The following is a 22221-nucleotide window of genomic DNA, read 5'->3' on the forward strand; positions in this document are numbered from 1 at the left end:
TACTACTGACTTAAGGATGACACTTATTTTCCTGCCACTTTAAACTTAATAAGGAAAAAAAAAAAAAATATCTGCCTTTCCCTATTCTTAGTCCGTCTAGCAGGATGATAGAGAGAAATACCAATTACAGCTGGGCAAAGATCCCAAACAGCTACCGATTAATAAAAAACGTAAAATTTGAATTTTATTAATTAAATCGGCAATTCGGAAGCATGTAAACTAATAGTCTAAAAGTTACCGAAAATGAGTGGCACAAACAAACTACCACCCGAATCACTGAAATCATGTGAGAAAACACCAGACAGCCTTAAAAAATAAAAAACATACAGACTACTCAAGAAGAGATGCAGCAGACTAGAGAAAAACGACTGAAAACATTGTGCGTTATTTTAAAATGGCCTCTTTCCAGATCTACATACTGGTTATAACGAAGATGAGTAGAACAAAACCCAGGTTACAGCACAGATCTTTTTCTTCCAGCTTCAAAAAAACCCCCAAAAGCAAAAACCAAACCAATCAAGCAAGCAAGAAGTCCCACAACACAAACAACGGGACTGTTGTGCTCTCCTTTGCTCTAGTGGCGTGGAGCCTGAGAAGCACAGAGCCAGCAGCACCAGGAGCAATAGCTAGCAAAATTAAGGGCCTGAAACATTACTGTAATAAAAAAACTTAAGCAGATTATTTTCATTTGTGCTAGAAAAGTGTCAGAAGCAAATATACTAACAAAATGACGTCTGGAAGTAAAACATAAGATAAATTCAAATTTAATTTGTCAATAGATTCATTTATTTTACATGACTATCAAGTTGTTCTCAATTGATTAGATTATCTGAAAATAAACTTCCACTTTGAAAAAAAGGAGATTCCACTCAGGGCTGGATATTAAAGACTACCTTATTACTGGAAGAACAATCAGCTAGTTCATGGACCACAAAACGTAGCTCTATGTAACTTTAAAGCCTATGTTTAGCACACACTAATAAACAAGGGAAGGAATTAACGTAGACTTAAAAGGTGCAAGAAGAAAAAAACCTGCCTGATGTTGTCTGGCAATTCCAAATAATGATTCTATTTAATAGGCAAGTTCTTGAAATGCAGACTTGCATTCTGCTGTCCAGTGAAAAATCAGTTCCTGATCACAAAAGGAAGAACGTTCCAAGCTGTTACTGGTTTAAGCGTAGGACACTAGCACCCGATGAGGCACCCCACCCCCGAGGGAGCATTAGCCAACTGCCAGCGAGAACAGAAGCTTGTTTCCTAGTGAGACAGGTTTAGTACCCAGCAATACAGCACAGCCGTCTGTAACGACACACAAACTTACCCATCTCGGGCATGCTGCTGGGAGACTTAGCTTTAAGCTAGTACCAAATGGGGTTATGGGTTAAGTTTCCATACAGAAGTAAAACAGCACAGAAATTCATACCCTGGCTTCCAGAACTGTGACATCCATCCCAAAACTCTGTAACTGGCGAGCTGCTGCCAACCCAGAGACTCCAGAACCGATAATGATCACCTTTCCAGTCTTCTTGGCTAAAGAAAGGGGAAAATAAGCTACAGGTTCTATATGCGCATCACTACACTGGAAGCGGTCATGTTAAAGTTGCATTTAAGAGATACCAAGAACAAAAAGAAGCTTCCTTCTCATTGGCAGTTCTGACAGAGCAAACTCTTTAACTGAATAAATAGCCACAAGAAGAAAACTGAAGTAATTATGCACATGGTATAGCAACAGTAAGACACTTCACAATTTTTCTTAATGAGACAGGTACAAGAAAAATACATCAATGGTGCACCTGTGACAAGGAAGAAAACAGGAGGAAAAATACTTCTGAAGGACAGCTGTTTGAAGAAACTGAGTCTTATTAATTACGGGGGGACAAAGTATCATAGTCTTATTTCTTTCTGCCCCAGAAGAATAAAACCTCGAAAGGACAGACAATTTCAGCAGTTGTAAAATTCAAGCATCAGAAAAGCGTACAGCATTGTTTCTGCCTTTGTAATTCAGATGAGGAACAAGGATAACTCATTAAACAGTGACAGCCACTGAATCATCTTCCCTCTCAAAGTGATTTACTTAAACACGTGGCTTCGCCATGCCAAAACAAAACACATGAACATCTATAGCCAGATGGCTTTCCCGCCTTTTTTTTTTTTCCCTCAGCATTGCAATCCTAAAAGAAGCACTCCGAAATTTGTCCCAACACATCACCGAACAATAAAACAAAACTCCAACCAGAGACAATTTTCAAGTTTCTTACTTGGAAGGGGCTTCACTCTTTTGTAGATACCAAAGTTGATTAGACCGTGCCGTTCCAGATAGCTGTGTACTCTGTGAACAAGCACTGTATCACCTAAAAAATTGTAATGGTTTAAAATTATTCTGTATGTTTGGCAGCACGTATATACTGAAAACATTCACAAGCAAACGTGTCACAGCAGCAACCCAGCAAAGTCACACGGAACACATCCCTTTCTGCATCCCCAGCTGCCCTACCGAAAAATTAATCTTCTCAAAGAAGGGCGAGGTTAAAGCTTTCCGGAAACCACAAGCTGTTTTCCATGATATACTGCAGTTTTGAATACTGCCCAAAAAGCTGTACAGGACGTTAAATGCTTCCATTTGTTTAGTGCAGAAGAACACCTTGTCTGAAACTGACTGTGGAAGTCTGGAGATCTTCACACAGAACTGTAATGCGATTTGCCAGTTTTAAGCCACCCCATTACTAGAGCACCGAATTCTCACTTTTATTTTTATAAACACAATAATTCACTATTTTGCAATACTCGACAGTGTATCTGCATTCATTTCAGCATTATTTCCTTCTTTAATTCTCTTTCTTTGTGGCTCCCCTCCACCCTTTTTCAGTTTATTGGGATCTTTTTTGGGAAGGGTGGAATGGCCTACATTCGCAAGCAGTAACTCCTTGCCCTTTTACTGCCTTCTTTCATCACGGCCACTCCGTCCAAGTCTCATGCAACCTTTTAATACCTCCCAGGAACCTTACAATTAACAAAATCTCACAGCTGCAAATCACCACGAAGTTGTAGCGAACCTTAAAAGCTGCAAGTGAATTCACTCACAGGAAACTTCTTTAACAACCCCTCTTTTTACCAGCTTTTTTGAATTCTGCGAGGGATATATTTCTTTACCAGCCAAACGAACCTAACAAACCTGAAACATGAGCGTACTGCATTCTGTACAGGAACGCTCGTGGAGCTCCACTAACAAAAGGACCCATATGAAGTCCTCTCTTAATTCTGAGCAGCTTTTCCCCAACCAAAACTGAAGAAGCATAGCAATGACGTGTACAGTATGGTTTTGGCAGTAGAAGACTTACTATTATACGGTGCTTCCAATTGTTGGATAGTTGCCTCAAATGTCAACTGAATCTTTGGATTATCCAACCAGAGCTGCAGCTGTATTTAAACAAACAATAAGACATCTTATATTAAGCAATACAGAAGAGGTGTTTCCCATGTTTCCATATTTGTTACCAACACTGTTAGGAGATGAAAGGCTCTAACAAGTTAAGCTTCAGCAGTGCTATCCAAGCCGCACTGAACTTCGCCTTCCCATGATTTAAGGTGCAATACATTCCATTTTAACTTCCTACGCCATTTGAAATCAGTGGAAATGCATCAAGTTAGCAATCTCCTAACCACACATACAAGAAAACATACACAGGAAGAACAAAAGCTACGAAACAAAAGCGCCAGAATGCTTACGTGTACAGCCTTCCTTCCACCCGCATAGGTGAGCGATATTTTAATTGCAACATCAGCCACCATCTGACGTTTCGGCATCAAATTTCCCATTATTTTTGTAAAAGCTACAGAAGTACATGTCATCTTATGAAGTTTATTTACTTCACAGCATAGATGGCAATAGTTAATAAATAACATTTTATTGCTCAATCTAGGTCATACACAGCATCTCCACACCATTTAACATTCCAGAATGAGTCATTTATTCAGGTATTTCTCTACAATTGCATTACTGAACTTCACAGCTCCTCACAGATACCAAACTAAAGTGGAAATCATACAAGTATAACGAATAGGAAAGATTAAGAAAGAATTTCCATATAACTTGGGAGGCCATTTGAGGCAAAGTTCCCGAGGCAAATTTAGCATAGTACTTTCTTCTACTGTTTTTCCAAGTAATTTTTAACAATGTTCTTTCTGATCGTTTCCGAGTGTGGACCTAACCATTTCATAGTACTATGTACTGCCACGCTGAGATCCATTCTCAGCTGGAAGAGCGCACAGCCCATAATCTATATTTTTTAATATAAATCTCTATGTATGCATATAATTACTTCCGTTATTCACATTAGTTTACTTTTATTTAAAATTAATTTAATCTGCTATGTTATAACCCAGTTACTCATAAGAGTCTTCATCTTTTTTAGGTTTTGTAGTCCCCATTTTACTGCGTAAAGTAACTTAGCATGTGTAACGACTGACCATTTCTTTACAAATTCTGATTTTTAGACCCTCTACAAATACACAGACCACTGCAGGCCTTAAAAGATTTTAAAGGCTTCAAACCACAACTGCCTCGCACTGCCACAACAGATCATTTACCCTACATTCTGCTTTGTAAATTTTCACAACAGGAATTTAGCAAGAGCTTTTACTGTTTTGCAGGCTTTTTTTCATCGGTTGGTTAGTATTTTGTTTCGGGGTGGGGGGATTCATGTAGAAGATCACATGAAGTGGATCTCCGTTCGCTTTCTCACGAGTCCTTCGAAGAACTCATATGGATCGTAAAGGATGACTTCCCTTTATAAAAGCTACTGTGAGCCTTCCAAAATGTAAATGTATTTTTACTTAGCAGGTCATTCATTCAATTCTTGATTCCATTTATTACCAGGCAAATTAGACTAATAAGTCTGATACTTCCAACTCCTCTAAGCTCTGGGAACCCCAGGTGTTCATGCCCTCTTCGATATTTTCAAATCCCTCAGTACTGTGCCAGATATAAGAGGATGCACATGGCAGCCCACAGCTCCTGCAGAGCTCTGCTGAGCACTGGGTTTGTATTACCATTTGCTTCACCGGCTGTTCTAGAATCTCTGCTATCGTGACTGGAGAAGATCACAGAATCATAGAATGATTAGAGTTGAAAGGGACCTTGAAGATCACCTCCTTCCAACCCCCCTGCCATAGGCAGGGACTAGTCCGGGTTGCTCAAAGTCCCAGAGATCCTCTCACAAGTCTTCCTCGGAAGGCGATTCCTGCTTAGGAACTTCTCCAAGTTCCTCCATAGCAAACAGGGACTGAAGACCAACAGTACAGCCCGGCAACTAGCCCTTTCCAAGCACTCCTTTAAGTCCTGGTGATTTATTAGTTTCAGGGGAAGGCTCTTCTGCTTCTAATGTGTTTGGAAAACAATTCCTCACTATACGTTTTGAGCAAACTGTTTTTCAAACTTTCTGGCTTGCCTTGATCTGTTTTTACATATCTCACGACTTCCCGAAAGTTACAACTTAGGTTAATTAGAGGGAGATTTCACAGGAATAACAAAACTCATACTCTTAGCATGAAGATGTCTACCATGCATACGTTTCAAATAACTTCTTTATGTTATTAAGCATTGGTTAATACACTGTGATGCCCCTTGATCATCTTAAATCTGAAAAAAACTGAATGGTGCATAAGGTGTTTTCTCTCTTACCTAGGGTAACAAAGCAATTCTGAAAATATTTCTTGCTTTTCTACTGTTATTTTTTTTAACATGATTTAAGTTTCCTGAAACACTCTTTTCTAAATACAGGGCATTGTCACAATTTAAAAGCATCATCTGCAAAACACAATACTACCGCTTAAGTTTTATTAAGGTTTAAGCTTCAGGTGTGCTTGCCTGAACCCAGGTGAATGAACTCCCCACTGAATTACTTGAATGTAACTCCTTTCGATATTTTAAATTGCGTGGAAGTTTTGGATTGGGCAGAAGTGCTACAAACATTCAGAAGCAGAATTTCATTTCTTCAACGGTAGAATTTCTTTCATGAAATCAAAGCTGGCAAAGTAACTATTCTATTCTGAGAATAAGCCACATGACTGGCTCGATGTCCCAGTATTACAGCAACTGAACGATAAGCAAAGTAAAAGAATAAAAGCCGAGAGGTTTGCCTTATTCTATGCAACAATGTATTTGACTGAATATTATTCAAGTATTCTACAGAGACCTCTTTAATCTGAGATCAAGTAACAGAACATTTGCACCAGCTTTCTATTTGTTTCTGTCTTTTTAAAAGCTGTATTAGCTGAATCACATAGTTTTGATGGTTGTTATGACTGTGTTTTGGAGATTGTACAGATTCTACAGCTTCTTTACACTGCCTCACAGCACTGCCTCAACCAAGAACTGGGTAACACCTTCCTTGGCAACTTAGAGCATGATGGGATGCGAGAAATGAACCCTCACCCTCTCGAAATAAAGAAACAAATAAATGAACCTATCAGTTGTTAGACATGGTAACTGCCAATAAGTCTTTGCAAGGTACACAAGCGTCCCATCCTTTTTCCATCAATACTTTTACAACAAACTTACGGTGCGGTTCCTGATGTACAGAAACACCTTCTGAGTCTGCTGTGGCCCACTGATTATATCAGGGAAGCAGGCAGCTTCTTGAGATGTCATACGGTCGTGTGGAAGTCTACTCTGGAAAGCTGCACCCTCCACACCTACAATAAAAAGACAAGTTGTCTACAGGCACTGCAAAAGGAACTGCTAAATAAGTATTTTTACACTACCCTTCCTAGCAAGCACACCTAGCCTTGAGATGATAATGGTGCCCAATTCCACGTCATGCTTTCATTTAGTTCTTTTATTTATTTCTACAAGACATGCAGGTTCCCAAATCAACAGTTCTTTGAACAACAGGTATCATCTAGGGTTAGTGAAAAAGCTATACTGCAGGGGCGGGGGGGGGGGGTGGGGGGGGTGGGGGAAGACACAAAGGAAACCCACAAAACCCCTGAAAAATAAGGGAGGCACAGGTACATATCAATATACTTTATAATATTATATATATTATATATAACACATATATATAATATAATACCAATGAAACGTAACTGCTTTAGATACTGTCCTTCATTTGTGTGGTTTCCACTTTCTACTAGAATATGCCAAACATTTTGGAACCCATTCAAAGCCAAAAGATCTATAAGATACAAGCAGAACGCCTACAGTCCCTTCTCACCTGATTTTCAAGGTTTCACTTGCATTGAACTCCCCAAGCTAGAGGAACGCGTCTAAACCTCTCCTTTTGTGGATATTTCACAGTGCAATGAAATGCAATCCTACTTATGCTTTTCCCATGTCCCCTGCGTGAGTGCCGCCTACAATCAACGACTACAGATTTCTGACTTTTCCTTTTAAATGCTCCACGTGTGAAAGACTAACGTCGAACACGTCTTCTCTGTGGAAAGACTCCATTCATAAAGGCACCTGTACTACCAATTCAAACACTGGCAGTGCAGTAAAAATACGGTTGCATACCCTACAATCCTTAATCTCATCTGAATGTTATACTATATATAAAGTAACAAACTTAAGACACAGCTGCATAAAGCGCTACAGCACAAGTAGAGTGCAGAAAGCGAATCTTGCAGGCACAGCAAGCAAAACGAAATACTGAGATGTGAAATACAGAAAGAACAATATAAATCTCCTATGTCCTAGGAAGTGACTTAAGATCAGGACAGAGAGAGGAGAGGACATCCAATCTGGAAAGATATAAGCCAACACACCCCAAAGGGAAAAAACCCACAAGTAATGCAGTAAGATTAAGACCATTTGCTGAAACTGGAATTGTTGAAAAGATTAGAAAATATAAGCTTGCAGTGTGTTACACTAACCAAGACAACTGCTTGAAATTGGAAGTTCACGTGCAGAGGTACACACGTCGTTGTACTGGGGAGAGGAAATCTCTTATTTCAATTCTGGTGCAACCACACACACCTTTAACTTCCAAGCATTTTTACATCCCAAAGGTGAAGAAAAAAATTTATGCAAGGGAACAGCTGTGAAGCTAACAAAATTCATTCACAAGCAAAGATTAGAAGATCCAACTGTGTGATGATGGAAGGTAAAGAAAACTGTCTGTAATAATTTACAGGAATTTTACAAGAGGAAATTAGTAACAGAGGCTACAGAGCACTGCAAGAAAGTAAAACGAAATTAACAATAGGAAAAGCTGACACACTCGCAATGCTTCTTGACACTAATATTCAGCTGTGGAACCCATAGCTCTGCTAGAACTTCATCTGCAGTAATAAACATCCCCCAGCCCTTTTGCTGTCCTTCAGTCTCACACTGAACTGACTGTGCAAACATTTACAAATGAATGCAGAGGCTGAACTACGAACTCCATAACACTGTACATGGAAATCAAACCAAAGTTACCAATTCTCTGATACTTTATTAATGTTAACAATTCTTAATTAAGGCTCTAGCTTAACACAATCAAGTGTTGGCAAAAAGCTCAGCAGCACAATTTTCAGAGAATGGCCAGTTAAACAAAGATCTGAAATGCTGACCCTGACTCCCTCTTACAGGCTTACGCTAAAACGAGTGCGCCTTCTCCAGATATTTGCTAAAAAGGTTGACTGTCATACAGTGATCAACTACCAGGAAACTCCCGGACATGTCGATTTAAGGCAACTCACCAGTTTCTTCAAAAGCTTGGTGATTTATTTCTTCAAACGGAGAAGCCAGAGAAACTGGCCCTCCTGACAGCCATGGAAAGGACTCCAAAGTATTTTTTTCTTGTTGTTTTTATGGCCACATGTCTTTTATGGCAATACCTGAACTTTAACATGCCAGAATAGCTCCAGATGAGCACTGGTATTCAGGAAAAAAAGACCACAACGAGGTTTGACACCAGAATTTAGAAAAAAACCTAGCTATTATTAGCGAAGACATCATTTTTTTTGGCCCAGACACCCAAAGATCTTAGAAGAACTAAATGTCCTTGAATCTACTTTTGCAACTACACAACTTAAAAGTTAAATGAATTTCAGGCTGATTAAATCCCCCCCCATCACACACCCTTGCTGCTTGCGATTCATGAAAGCAACAAAGCAACACGTTAAAGCAGTACCAGTTCAGAACAACCTACGCTTTCCTTGGAGCAGGCAGCTCTTTAATGACTGTAGGAATGGCTCTGCCTAGACTGGATTCTCATCTCCACACACTTTCGCGCACACACTTGCCACTTCCTGACATTCAGCATCAGCAACTAATGTGCTGAAGTTTTGATTATCTTCTTCCCCACAGAAGAAATCTTGAGGGATGATGCTTATTTAAAGACTTACTGAAACATCTGCAGATGAAAAACACTCTAGAGGAAAGTTATTTGGCTGCTGGATCAGACAATTGCTAAAGCATACCCTCAGCACATATATAAAATGCAAAATACGCAGAATTTCCAAATAGCCAATGCCTGCCTAAAAATGAAACAGGCAATGCATCCTTAAGCCCACAATCGTCAGAAATTCTATGCAGGTGGTAAGAGCCAAAGGCTCCTTTACTCAGAACAGTAGGGATGGACTCTCAGATTAATATCTTGAAGTTATATTTGCTTCAAAAACATCATCTTGGTGGTACAGAATAAGTTCTGGAGCCTGTGACTCCTTTGCTTAAAACGTTAATCCTCAAGCGAGATCGAAAGTGACAGAGTTGGAGGAAGATTTTCAGTAGCACCCTAAGTTCTTAAGAGTAAAGACACCAATTATGTGAGTTAATCAATAAATGCATACTGCTAGCATCAATACTTAGGTCAAATGGCAAATACAATTCACAATCCAGTCCACTGAGAAGCAGACTATGAATCTCCCCAACAGATAAATCTCCTGGGCTAACCACTGGCACGCAGCTCAAACACAAACCCTTTCAAAAGAAAAAAACAAAAACAAAGGAGCAAAAAGGCACTTCACACTGTGTTTCTTCAGCAAATTAGAAAAAAGTCTACTGTGCTGAAGACCAGGGCTTTCTGTGTCATTCTAGGTGGTAGAAACTGGCTAGGTAAGAAGTATCTTTTTGCACATTTGGACTCCTCTAAACATGGAGAGGAGTGGAGGGATGAGAGATCGGCCTGAGGCATGTCAACATAGGTCAGCGTCCTTTTCCGCAGTTGGTACAGACCTCAATTGACATTTGAAGATACTCCTCACTTTTTTAACAGGTGGGTGAACAACTCCTGTTTCTAAGTTCTGGACAACCACACCCATGCGCACTTGCAAGCATCAATGCCTAACTTGGCGGCTCTTGCTACTAAGTGGCAAGCATCAAACGCCACCCTCACCTGATGCTTGGCCGTCTCCATACCCTCCAGAATTGTCGTCTTGAAGTCCTCCTGCTTGCCCTGTGGAAGGAAAGAGGAGAACTCAGGGACCTTACTCCATAAGTTAAACCATACTGGACATAAAGGCCCGGCAGTTGGCGTTTTAGGTATTAAATTTCACCAACTAACTAAACCCATTTTCTGAGAATCCCATCTTCTGGAACCTAGGTTCAGGGCACCAAACTCTGTGGTCTTCTAAAGTGTCATCCATGTTACTGGAACGCTCTACATCAGATTTTATGGGAAATAAAGAAGTACACAATATGTAGCATTCCTGGTGGCTAAATACTTATGATCAATTTCATTATTGGCTAGGACTTCGATAATAAGATTACATTTCTTACTGCCAAGATCTGGTGGACAGATACCATCAGATTCTATGGCTCTCAAACCCTAAGCATTTTATAATCTTGCCCTTGGTACTCCCGAGTCTTCCCATATGCACGGGGATAGTTTGAACCATTCTGAAAAGCCTCCTATTTTCAAGAGAGCCTATTCTTTTCTTTGCCATAAAACCCTTACTTGGAGCTTGATGACAGAACTTTTTTTGAAAGGCTCAGACCACTTATTTCAGCTTCACCGCCCTTGATACACCAACAATGTTCTAACACACTGAAGACCACCTTTGAAGCCAAGTACATGTCAATATCATTGATCAGTAACGTGATCAATACCTAGCATGAAAGACATCAGTCTTTCAACGTACCCAGGGCTAGAAACATGAGGAAAGGCAAAGCACTCATCTGAAAGCCCTGAAGAACTCTCAAAATGACCTTAGCCTGCATCTAAGTCCTAAGTAGCAGCCTTGACAGGACTACGACACAGCCAGGAACAGAGCATTTCTGGAACAGAGACAAGTACAGCTGCGATATCTGCAGGAACAAAGCTAGTATCAGTCACGTCACATGCTACTAATCTTCACAGGAGACACTAGCTCCGAGTTTAGCTCATCAGCAATACTCTTCCACAGTCAGATGTTCGACTGAAGTCTCGTCACCCCCAGAGAACAGGAAGCCGTGGAACACTTACGAGCACTGTTTGGCTAGCTGCTCCTGTACCAAGGCTCTTGAAAACCAAGTGCTTCAACAGTCAGCAAACTGGGTATTTAGTCTAAAGTCCAAACAAACCCACACTGAAACTAACTGCTGGGGTTAAGGTAGCAAATAGAACAGCCACTTCCTAGAGCGCAACTGCTCAAGGAGTAATCTCCAAACAGGTAAGAGTAAGGTCTAACCTGAGGCTGAACACACAATTGTTAAGATTACTCTTTAGAGTTTGGGATCGAGTGGACAATCTTGTCAGAACGTAATTTGAGGCTCTTAGGGGATACGCTAACTTAAAAGAATTTCATCTGAACTGCAAATTTAACCCCTAAAGCAAGACACAAAGCGAAGCAAACATTTTCATACTTCAATAACCTAAATTAACATCTGAAATGCAACATCACACATCTCCAGATAAAATAGAATAGGAACTGAAACGAGACAAGACATTTTCACTCAGCTACAGCAGAGAAGCAATTGTCAGTACTTTTATATAATCAGTCTACCAGCAGGGAAGTTCAGGAACTCACAAGAGACAGTGACGAATAATTGTATTTTGACAGGCCTCAGAAGTCCCAAAGTTGTAATTCTATGAACTAATGTATCTGCAATAGCAAGAGAAAATTCCTCGCTTCACCTACACTGTAAGTACTTTTTTTTTTGCTGGGAACATCACAAGACCTGCTTGCATTCTGAGAGAGACTAACACAACTCAAACATTAATATTTATGCTCCAGCAGAGGCCACTAGTTTGCAGGAGAAGTTACACTTGTGCCTTCCACAAGTTAAGAAATCGAAAGGATGCTGACATCGGCCTGTGGCATTCATTATCCCTGAACGAGAACCGACAATAAGTAGAGGGGGCAAAATTGCTCTCAGTTTACTTATAAAAAGAAATCAATATTTTCGTGTTCTGTAAATAACAGATAAACCATTTCCAATGTTAAGTCAAAAAAAGCATCACTATTACAGCTTGCTTGGAGACAATTCTAAACCCTACCCAGTCAGAGTACAGAAGTGTGGAAACAAGGCCTGCTCATGCAGATTTGTCTCTCCTTCCCCATAAGAAAGTCGCGTTCCAGCTGCAAAGGAATAAAGCAGCCAGCAAACTGCTGACCCACGTTAACATCAAATTACTGCAGCCGAACACAACGTGTGCAGGAGCAGAACCTGCTGGAAGTCTCAAGACAACAGAGTAACGGACCATGAGCTGAAGAGCAATCAGGAGGAAGGTCTACAAAGGACTCCACTTCATACAGCCATCCACTGCCTTAAAATAAAGAATAGTGGTATGCGATTACCACTGAGTACTGAATTTTATTAGGAAAACAGGCATTCAGATGAAAGACAGACACAGAGCACCACTAAGTTCGACTATTCACTTGACGTTAATCTGGATCATATTCAGTCTCACATTTCCTTGGAAAACAGCAGCTAGAAACACAAGATTACCACAAAAGAATACTGACATAACTAAAAAGACAGGATCTGGTAAAGAAAATCTTCAGGAAGCTATAAAAATGAAAATCCAATTTGGTGAGGGCAAACAAAAAAGATCCTTAGAGGAGAAAAACCAAAAGAAGTAAGCTCCTTAATTGTAAAAGGGATATTGGCAAACAAGAACACAAATGTCATTTAGCACTGAAAGTGAGTTTGGAGGGTTTATGCTATCAGGCAATATTTCTCAAGTAAAAAAAGAGGAGAGATACTTAAAGGGAAGTCTCTTAATCATGAAATACTGTTACACCTTTTAAAACTGCTCTGCAGCAACATGCAGTAAATCTTGCAAATCCAGACTACAACAGCCTGCATGGCCAAAAACATCTGGAACAAAACCAAAGCCAAAACCAGCTGAACACATTGATGAAACCAATCCCAAATAAGACCAGCATTTCGCTGTCACCTAAAGTGTGATACTTAATGACCACCTCCTACAGGAATCTGTCTGTGAGGACAGGCTAATGAAATACCAGCTACTGACACTATTACGTTTTTAAGTTTGCACAATTAGGCTTTTCAACACAAAAGGTCATAACCTATAACACGACCGCTTAATACCTCTACTGCATTACCTATGTTTTTGGAGGCTTTAAACATACAAAGGAAATTATTAAGGTCTGCAATGAGAATAAATTAACAGTAATACAGAAGCTAACTTTTTGTATTTTGTTAAGTTTTCAATATGCAATTCTGCTCGAGTATTACTGTCCTATTTAATATTTCTTATGGAACACTTACATTTTTGCTTCAAAGAAGTGACATAGAGAGAAAACCTCAATTATAAACATTGCTTCTACATACAGCAGCCTCGACACCTCTTCCTGCTAATAGTTGTTTGAATTGGAAGTTTCAATGCACTTTAACACTCAGTATAAGATGACCTGATGCTCCTGACCCCTGCATTAATAAAAACAAAAATAGAGAGCTCCACCAATGTATACAGTTTCAGAAGCCTTCAAAAATAAGCAAGACCAGCTATGGCATGACAACTGAAAATTTGTCGTCTTCCTACATAACTGCTTCATGCATATCACAGGATTTCTAGGAATGGAGAAAGGCTATGATGACCTGAGATCAACTTATTTCCAGACAGCTAGATATAGCCTGGTTTAAAATTGATTGTACTTAGAATCATAGAATGGTTTGGGTTGGAAGATCACCTAGTTCCAACCCCCTGCCATGGGCAGAGAACACAATTTAGATGACATTTAGACAGTGAAATACAATGCTTGCAGAATAACTGTTCAACAGACTGTTGTGCACATAGAATAGCGTGAGTCTATCACTGCCTCTCTTCCATGTTTCTTCCATCATGGGATGAAACACTGTACTTCACTGATTATGCCTCAAATCATTCTTAGAGGCACAAAATGGCATTTGAGAAGTATCAAAAGAGTATTAATATTAGGTCTCAAGGATTAAACCCAAAGTCTAAGCTAAATTAAACAGTAAACTCAAGATACTTGCTTAATTACACCTATTAAAATGCCATTTTTGATAGATCAGCTACAACTATGGGTGGGATTGATTTTTACCGTTGCAAATATTTCAGTCAAGAATGTGAGCTACAGTATTCCTGTATCAAGCCAGGAGCCAACGGTCACAACTGAGGAGAGATTACAGGGTAAATCCTAAGAGACAGAACACAATTGTGGCTTTTAGTATTTTCTGAAACTGAAGGTAAGCATCCCCAAACTGACGTCAGTCCTATTGTCTACATTCTCAAATCTGCCAGTCAAAAAGAAGCCAATTAAGAGCAGTAGAACTGAAGACCAAAAGTTATTCACATCAGTGATGAACCACCAAAAGTTCAACTACTAGATTTTAGTTATTGCCTAAAACCAACCAGCCCACATATCATATCACAGAATCTCTCCGACACCTAAACTTTGCAAAAGCATGATTTTGTAGATAGTAGAGTGATACACCAACACCAAACCTAAGCAGTGGTGGTAGCTGTAAACACAACAGAGATAAAGAATGGATAGGGTACTGCTAATACCGTAAATTTCAAAAGCTGCTTCCTGAACAAGACTGACCAAAAAACTTTCCAATGTAAAGTGAAGCTTTACAACTCTGTCAAAGGTAATGCCGAAAGCATTGAACGTCAAGCAAACAGTATCCAACTAGACCTTAAGATCAGAGTCATAGTTTAAAGCCACAGGAATCACTGTAGATTAAATTTGTCCTCCTGCATAGCAACCCCCCCAAGTAAATCTAACCTCTTTTCTCTCAGAGGAATAAGTGAATGTTGGTACATGAGCAGGTGTGGCAGCTAAGTGCCAAAGAGGCTATTCTGACAATAAGCTTCCAAAGACAAATCAATAAGGATCATGAGAATCTAGTATGAGAGGTTTGGCTTAGTTTGGAATTAGATTGTGCATATTCCCATCTTTATCAGGCTGCTCTTCTGCGTTTTTTCACCTCCTTCCACATATGAGGCCGGCAAAGAAAACACTGTAGAACAATCATTCAAAACCAGATACAGGATTCATGATGCTGCACCTGACCCCATTTAATTTCTGGCAATAAAACAAGTAGTGTCAGAGGAGGTGGTCTCTCTTTACTCACCAGATGGCTCCTCTGGCTCGCTTTCATTCTCTTCTTCTACAGGAGCTGGTGGAGGTGGCGGTGGTAGTTTTTTCTCTTTCTCAGCTTTAGCATTTCTCTCTTCTTCAGAGTAATATTCATCTTCTGACAGGTTTGCAAGACTCTCATCCATCTCTCTATACTCGACCTGTAAAAAGCAGAACAAAGGATAAACACACTGAAGATATCTGTAAGTCTCACTACTGAAATGAACATTGCAAGCAACAAAATTCCTTATAGCTCCAAGAAAAGACTGAGTTAACTTGTCCAGAGTCTTATTACAGCTACCATGTTATAAAAATCTTCAACAGCTTAACAAATTCCACATGCTTTTACCTCCACTAAAAAAAATAAAAACATCTTCAGCACCCAACTGTCCAATAATAGGAACTTTCTACTCGTACTGAGCCCAGTTTATGTGTATTTGTTGTATCATCATTTAACCTCTCTAGTTTTGTTCCCTTCCTTCACCTCCCTGACAAACTCAGGAATAACAAATTGCCTGTATGTCCAATCCATATGTTCCAACTTGAATTTATCTGCTAGATGCAAGTGACCAGAACTGTACACAAGATTTCGTCTTGCCCTGGTACAGAGAATCACATCTGCCTCCTCTTCGGGATGCTCACACTAGTGGCTCAACACAAGGAAAAAATATAAAACAAAAAAACACCTTTAGTGCCATATATGTTTTGTTCTGTTCCCCAGTAAAAATAAATAATATTACCAGCTAAAAAGACTCACTCCAACTTAAAGGAACATGGAAACCCCAAGAAATAACCTAGAAGGGATGCATATCATGCTTTTTAATAAACCAAGCTTTTTTCCAAAGCAAGCAAGCCTTGTAGATTGCTATTGAATTTCCCTACCAAGTGGAAAGGAAAAAAGCACTTCTCACAATATGCAGCCACCAGAAGAACAAAAAGAAAGCAGCTAGTGTACCTCCAACATCCTACAGGTCAGCTTCTACCATGAGATGACAAAAGCAACTCGTAATTTCTCATCAAAAGAATGACATAATCTTTCACAGTTCAGTCATTAAGAAAGGGCATTAATGGGCACAATTCAAAGTAGCATTGGGAAGCCTATGTATAGGAAAGCCTAAATTCAGTGAAACACTAAAACACTCCATGATCTGCTACCTCTCAAATATTTACATTCCGTCCTGTCCAGCACATTCATTTTTTCACGCTGTTGAGCAGATGTTGCACCACCAGGATCTTTTGTGAACTCCCACTCTGAAACAAGTTACATTGATCCCACAGCATCCTAAGTGTAGCAACACACGTATTTGAAACCAACACAAACAACTAAGGCCCTCTGAAGTCTCCCATCCTCCTTGAGCTCACACAACTTTCAGAGAACAACCAAGTCCAATAAAAAACTAAGCTTTTCCCTAGCTTTATTTTTAACCTGGATAACCTCCTCAACTGAGTTCATACCACAAACATTCACAGTAAGGCAACCTTGTGGTAGCCTGAAGTGATCACAGGGATATACCGTGTTAAAAACAGATTAATGCCCTTATAGCAAATGAGTATTGTGAATGCAGAGAAACATCATTGAAATACAACCCACAAATAGTGCACTAATTCTTACTTCTTAACAAACCACTTAAGTAAACCCCCGGTATGCTGCAGTTGATTATCACAGAATGGTTTGGGTTGGAAAGGACCTTTAGAGATCATCTCATTCCACCCCCTGCCCCGGGCAGGGACACCTCCCACCAGCCCAGGTTGCTCCAAGCCCCGTCCAACCTGGCCTTGAACCCCTCCAGGGATGGGGCAGCCACAGCTTCTCTGGGCAACCTGGGCCAGGGGCTCACCACCCTCACAGCAAAGAATTTCTTCCTAATATCCAATCTAAATCTCCCCTCTTTCAGTTTAAAACCCTTCCCCCTCGTCCCATGGCTCCCCTCCCTGATCCAGAGTCCCTCCCCAGCTTTCCTGGAGCCCCTTTAGGGACTGGAAGGGGCTGGAAGGTCTCCCCAGAGCCTTCTCTTCTCCAGGCTGAACCCCCCCAGCTCTCTCAGCCTGTCCTCACAGCAGAGGGGCTCCAGCCCCTGGATCATCTTTGTGGCCTCCTCCTGTCCACATGTCCTTCCTGTGCTGAGGGCTCCAGAGCTGGACACAGCGCTCCAGGTGGGGTCTCAGAGAGCGGAGCAGAGGGGCAGAATCCCCCCCTCGCCCTGCTGCCCACGCTGATGGGGATGCAGCCCAGGGTATGGTTGGATTTCTGTGTCATTGCTGGCTCATGTTGAGCTTCTCAATAATCATGGCATGTTGCTCCCATTTTTTAAATCACTGTCTTCCAGTGTATGGATTTTATAGGAAAACAACATGTTTGTTGTTGCGCATGCCTAAATTCCCCAAGGCTGTGGCTGCCCTGTCATGTTCCCGTGGATAGTAAAAAAACTGAATGCCGTTACAAGGAGAGACCTTCTAGGCTGACTTCTGTACTTCTGGTGGGGCCCTCAGCAGAGACAACACTTCTCTGTTTTCACTTGCCTGTTGTTTTCTGGCTGTCTTTGTTCATGCAAGATCTTTGAATGTTATGATCCCGATAAAGCCTTCTGACACTATTTCACGAATTCTGCATCTTGGCTGCAGTGGATTATTTGAGGGAAATTCAATTTCCAGTTAAGTCCGAGCATGTCTTGTCAAGAATGGTTACGGCAGAGAATGGGGGAGGCTTAAATGAAACCACCTCACCTTTGTCTGGCCCTGCCAGGTGCAAAACCTGTTCTCCTCCCTCTCCCCTAAAGTTTACAGCTGGTGCCCTTGAGCCCTTCAGTTCTCAGTTCAGTTCAGTTTTTCAGTTTAAAAGATGCACCAGAACAACCTACCCAACAGTTCTGATACGCAAAGGACCAGCCCAACTATCACATCACATAAAAGTTCTGAAGAGCAAGATATTCAATGCCACAGTTACAATACAACAGAGTCCCTAAAAGTAATTTCAGCTTCCATATCAAACATGCCCAGCTTTGGGCACAGTCAAGATCTTCAAAGTCTTCTGCAACCAGTTTTCCAGGAAAAAGTTTCACAAAAAAAAGATAATGTTCTCAGATGTTCAGAATAACAGATAAGAATTACATACCACAGGCCCAAATTACTGGAAACTATTTATGGCCTTTATATGCCATGTTTATGGCATTGCTAAATCTCACCCTAATACAGCATTGGTTCAACTCTCCAACACCAACTGAGGGAAGCTGAAGAACAGGGGACTGAGTGTAGCCATCACCAGTGTCATTCCATGCACATAAGTATCAAGAGAAGCTGCATCCATATAACCCTAGTAAGAACATGAAAGTGCTCATGAAAATGTAAGATCATAAGAACTCAGATGCAATGCTACAGTGTTTTTGTGGGGGTTTTTTTGCTGCTGGATATCTGACCAGGAAGCCCTCCATAGTTCCGAGGCCATCGCAGACTGCTCTCCTTTGTGAAAGCACGAGTTCTCCCCAGACCTCATGATGGCGAGCGGTGACTATACAAGACCTTAATCCGCATTAGCTTCCTGCACGCCCGCATGTTTATCCTGGAGGAGGACTCGCCTTCCCGGGGCAGCAGCCGCACCGCACACACCAGCGCCGCCCGGTAAAGCCCGATCGGGCCGCGGACTCGGCTCAGCCCCACGCCCGCCAGGCAACGAGCGGTCCCGAGGGCACCGGCCCGCCGCCCGCCCCGCGGCCCACTCCCAGGGAGCCGTCCCGAGTAGGGGCGGGCCCGGCAGCCCAACGGCCAGAGAACGTCCCGCCCGAGGGACCGCTGTGGCTCCAGGCCGGCGTAGCGCGAGCCACCCCACACCTACTTTGGCCCGCTTGCGGCGGCTGGTCCTGCGACCCTCTGGGGTCTCGGCGATGCCAGTAGTTTCGGCGCCGGGCGCAGGGGCGGCGCCAGCGGCCGGCGGCTCAGACAGACCGCCCGGGGGCGAGGCCCGCGGCGGCTCCTTCTTGCGGGGAGTGCGCTCCGCAGCCCCACCGCTCTCAGCCGAGGAGGCCAGGGCCCCCCCGGCGGCGGGCGGAGGTACCGGCGCCTCCGGCCCGCCCTCGCCGCCCGCCGCCGCCTCCGCGGCCTTCTTCCCCCCCGGCAGCATCGCCGCGCCGCACCGCACAAAGGATGCCGCCCGTGCGCGGCCTGCACCGCCTCCTGACGTCACCTCCGGGCCGCGGCGCGCGCGCACTGGGGCGCTCGTGCCGGCCGCGCGTGCGCGTGCGCAGGCGGGACCGACCTTCCCCCGCGGCAGGCGGAGTCCCCTCACGGCCGCGGCCCCCAAGGGGGCAGGAGGGGTTCGCGCAGCCGCCGGAGGGCGGCTCGGGTTGGGGAGAAGCCGCCCCCCTGAGGCCGCCCGGGGTCCGGGCGCTGCCGGGCCGGGCCGGACGCCCAAACGTGGAGGCCTCGAGGCCGACTTCGCAGTCTCTTTGCCCGCGTGCTGTGGCCCTCGCTGTTCCTACAGACAACGGTTGGCCTGAGTTCACAAATTCTTATTTTTTTCTGAGGCATATTCTAGGGGAGCCCTCGGTTATGTGCCTGGCCTCGCAGAGCTCTTTAGCGGGTCTCTGTCCTGCAAAGCCTCCCCAGCGCCTCCATTAGATCCCTTCAGCAAGCTGAAACAATGCATGTCCAGTTCACTTCGTGCCACCAGACAAATTTACCTACGCATTGATCTCTTCCGGAGCTTCCCTGCCTACGTGTCTAATCCAGACACAAAGTGGCAGGACCTGTTCATGACCCAAGAAATGGGAGAAGCCCTGTGGCCACAGCAGTCCTGCGTGGAAATAAGTATGTCCACAGCTTGACTCATGGAGGCCCTTGAAACGTCCCAAAATTGCTAAAAAGGAGCAGTCATCGTACTATTTCCATAAAGCGTTCAAATTTTAGTCCTGCCTCCTTTCCAAGGCCTGGGCTGGACTTTTGTCCACTGTGTCCTCTCACGAGCTTCTACTTAACACCACCAGAAAAAGCTGTCGAGGCAGGGAATGGGAAGCAGGAGCCATCAGCCTTTGGGCAGGACACTGTTGATCAGTGCCCACCAGCCCCACGGACACCAGCATGGAGTGTACTGCCAGAGATGGTCTGCTCTAGGTTCCCTTGCCTTAAATATTTGAACATTATTAGCTAAAGGTAACAGAAAACAAAAGCCCACTTATCTTGCCTCTCTCCTCAAAACTGGTCGTTAATCAGAAGGGAGGTGTGGCTCATCCTAGTAGACATGCCTTGTCATCAAGCTGGTTTGTCCTGGCTGGTCATGAGGTTGTGTAGACTCTGCAGGAGGATTTAGATACCTGGGAAGGCAGCAGCTGCCCAAAAAGATTTAGGTGTGATTTCAACCATTCTCAGAACAAAGTAAGCAACTAGAAGCCATAGAAGGTCTGCAACGTGTAGCTGATGCATTCCAGATGTCTGCACCGTAGTATGGGCAAAGGCAGAAGGTCAACAGCACACACTGACAAACGATGCCAGTGCTGGTAAGCGTCTGGAACCAACTCTGAACCGTTGTTCAGAGGAGTTAGATGACAAAATCCATCTGGAGAACCGCAGAGATCAACTCCAAACAGTGACAGGGAAGAAAAGAAAGTAACAGGCAATTGCCATAACATCTTCACCTGTAAGCCTAAGTACTTGAAGTATTTCATGCTTCCACAGGAATTGGCATTTCTTTCATTATCCCACTTTACTCTCCTTTTGTTTGTGTTTAGCCAAATTTCTGAAATAGCTGCACAATTCATGTTTTAGTATAAGTTTTAACTAATGGGTGACACAAATGGTTTTCTCAGAGCACATTTGACATGTTTTCCATAGGTTTACACCAACCAACATCTCAAACTGAAAACTTGACACATTTATTTACTCTTCTGAATTCACAGATTCAAGTTAATCCTTTTAAGGGCCATTTATTAAATGCAGTTAACACGACAAATATAGGCTCCCCATATTTGTAAAACTGTCTCCGAAGTCCTTATCTACATTTTAGCTTCATATTTGCTAGGGTATAAACACAATTAGAATAAGGCATAGAAAGAGCTTCCAGCAACATTACACCTTGTTGCACCTGAGACATCATCATGCCCATCATCTTATAAGGCATTTTTCCCTATGACCAGAAAAGCAAATTTAAGCTAACAGTAAAGTCTCTGAGAATAATCTGACATCTGAAACAATGAGAATTTGCTGCGATGACTTCTCTCTTTGCACAGAGCTGTACTGCAGATATAAAACCTGATTTTTATATGAGGTATGTGCATTCAGTCTGGTCCAAAACATTTGTACAGCACATACAAGCTTACATTTAACTTTCATCTTTATTTCAACAAAAGTAAATTTAATTCCACCCTTCATCAGAAAAATCTGAGATAATCAATGCAGAAGCCATTTCTGCAGTTAATCCCTTTGTCCTTCACTAACCTATATGAACAAACTGTTCTTGGGCTATTTATATCAGAACAATGACGAGGAATGTTTTCTAGCTATTCCAGCATGGCCATTTCATCTGGATTCATATTAATGGAAAACCCACCACGGACTGGAAGACAAACCCCCTCAGAATGAAAGTTTGGCTCTGATACGCTGTCTGAGCAACTGGACACTTCCATATACACAAAAAATTTACGCAAAGGAAACAGAAATGGAGGAACTGAGGTGTGGAAAAGCTGTTAACCATTCCATCCACAGGCAAAGAAGAGAGAACAGAGAATTAGTAACTTTCTCTAACGTGTGGGTCCTGTT

The 22221-nt window shown here is 42.4% G+C and overlaps 1 protein-coding gene across 5 annotated transcripts in view; it reads right to left on the bottom strand.

Annotated features, from left to right (window-relative positions):
* Window positions 1-19633, bottom strand: part of KDM1A (lysine demethylase 1A) — a 44982-nt gene extending 25349 nt beyond the window's left edge. For 3 of the 5 annotated variants that reach the window (XM_054223334.1, XM_054223332.1, XM_054223337.1), the window contains exons 1-7: window positions 19307-19633; window positions 15473-15638; window positions 10320-10379; window positions 6560-6693; window positions 3339-3417; window positions 2259-2351; window positions 1424-1530 (exon numbers count right to left, since the gene is read on the bottom strand). In XM_054223334.1, coding sequence (XP_054079309.1) covers window positions 1424-1530; window positions 2259-2351; window positions 3339-3417; window positions 6560-6693; window positions 10320-10379; window positions 15473-15638; window positions 19307-19591 — 924 coding nt within the window. In that variant the 5' untranslated portion in view covers window positions 19592-19633. The remainder of the gene's footprint in view (window positions 1-1423; window positions 1531-2258; window positions 2352-3338; window positions 3418-6559; window positions 6694-10319; window positions 10380-15472; window positions 15639-19306) is intronic. The other 2 variants (XM_054223336.1, XM_054223333.1) reach the window with 1 other exon arrangement.
* Between the last annotated feature and the right edge of the window lie 2588 nt (window positions 19634-22221).

This window comes from Rissa tridactyla, chromosome 18 (assembly GCF_028500815.1).
Source record: "Rissa tridactyla isolate bRisTri1 chromosome 18, bRisTri1.patW.cur.20221130, whole genome shotgun sequence".
NCBI classification, from domain to species: domain Eukaryota; kingdom Metazoa; phylum Chordata; class Aves; order Charadriiformes; family Laridae; genus Rissa; species Rissa tridactyla.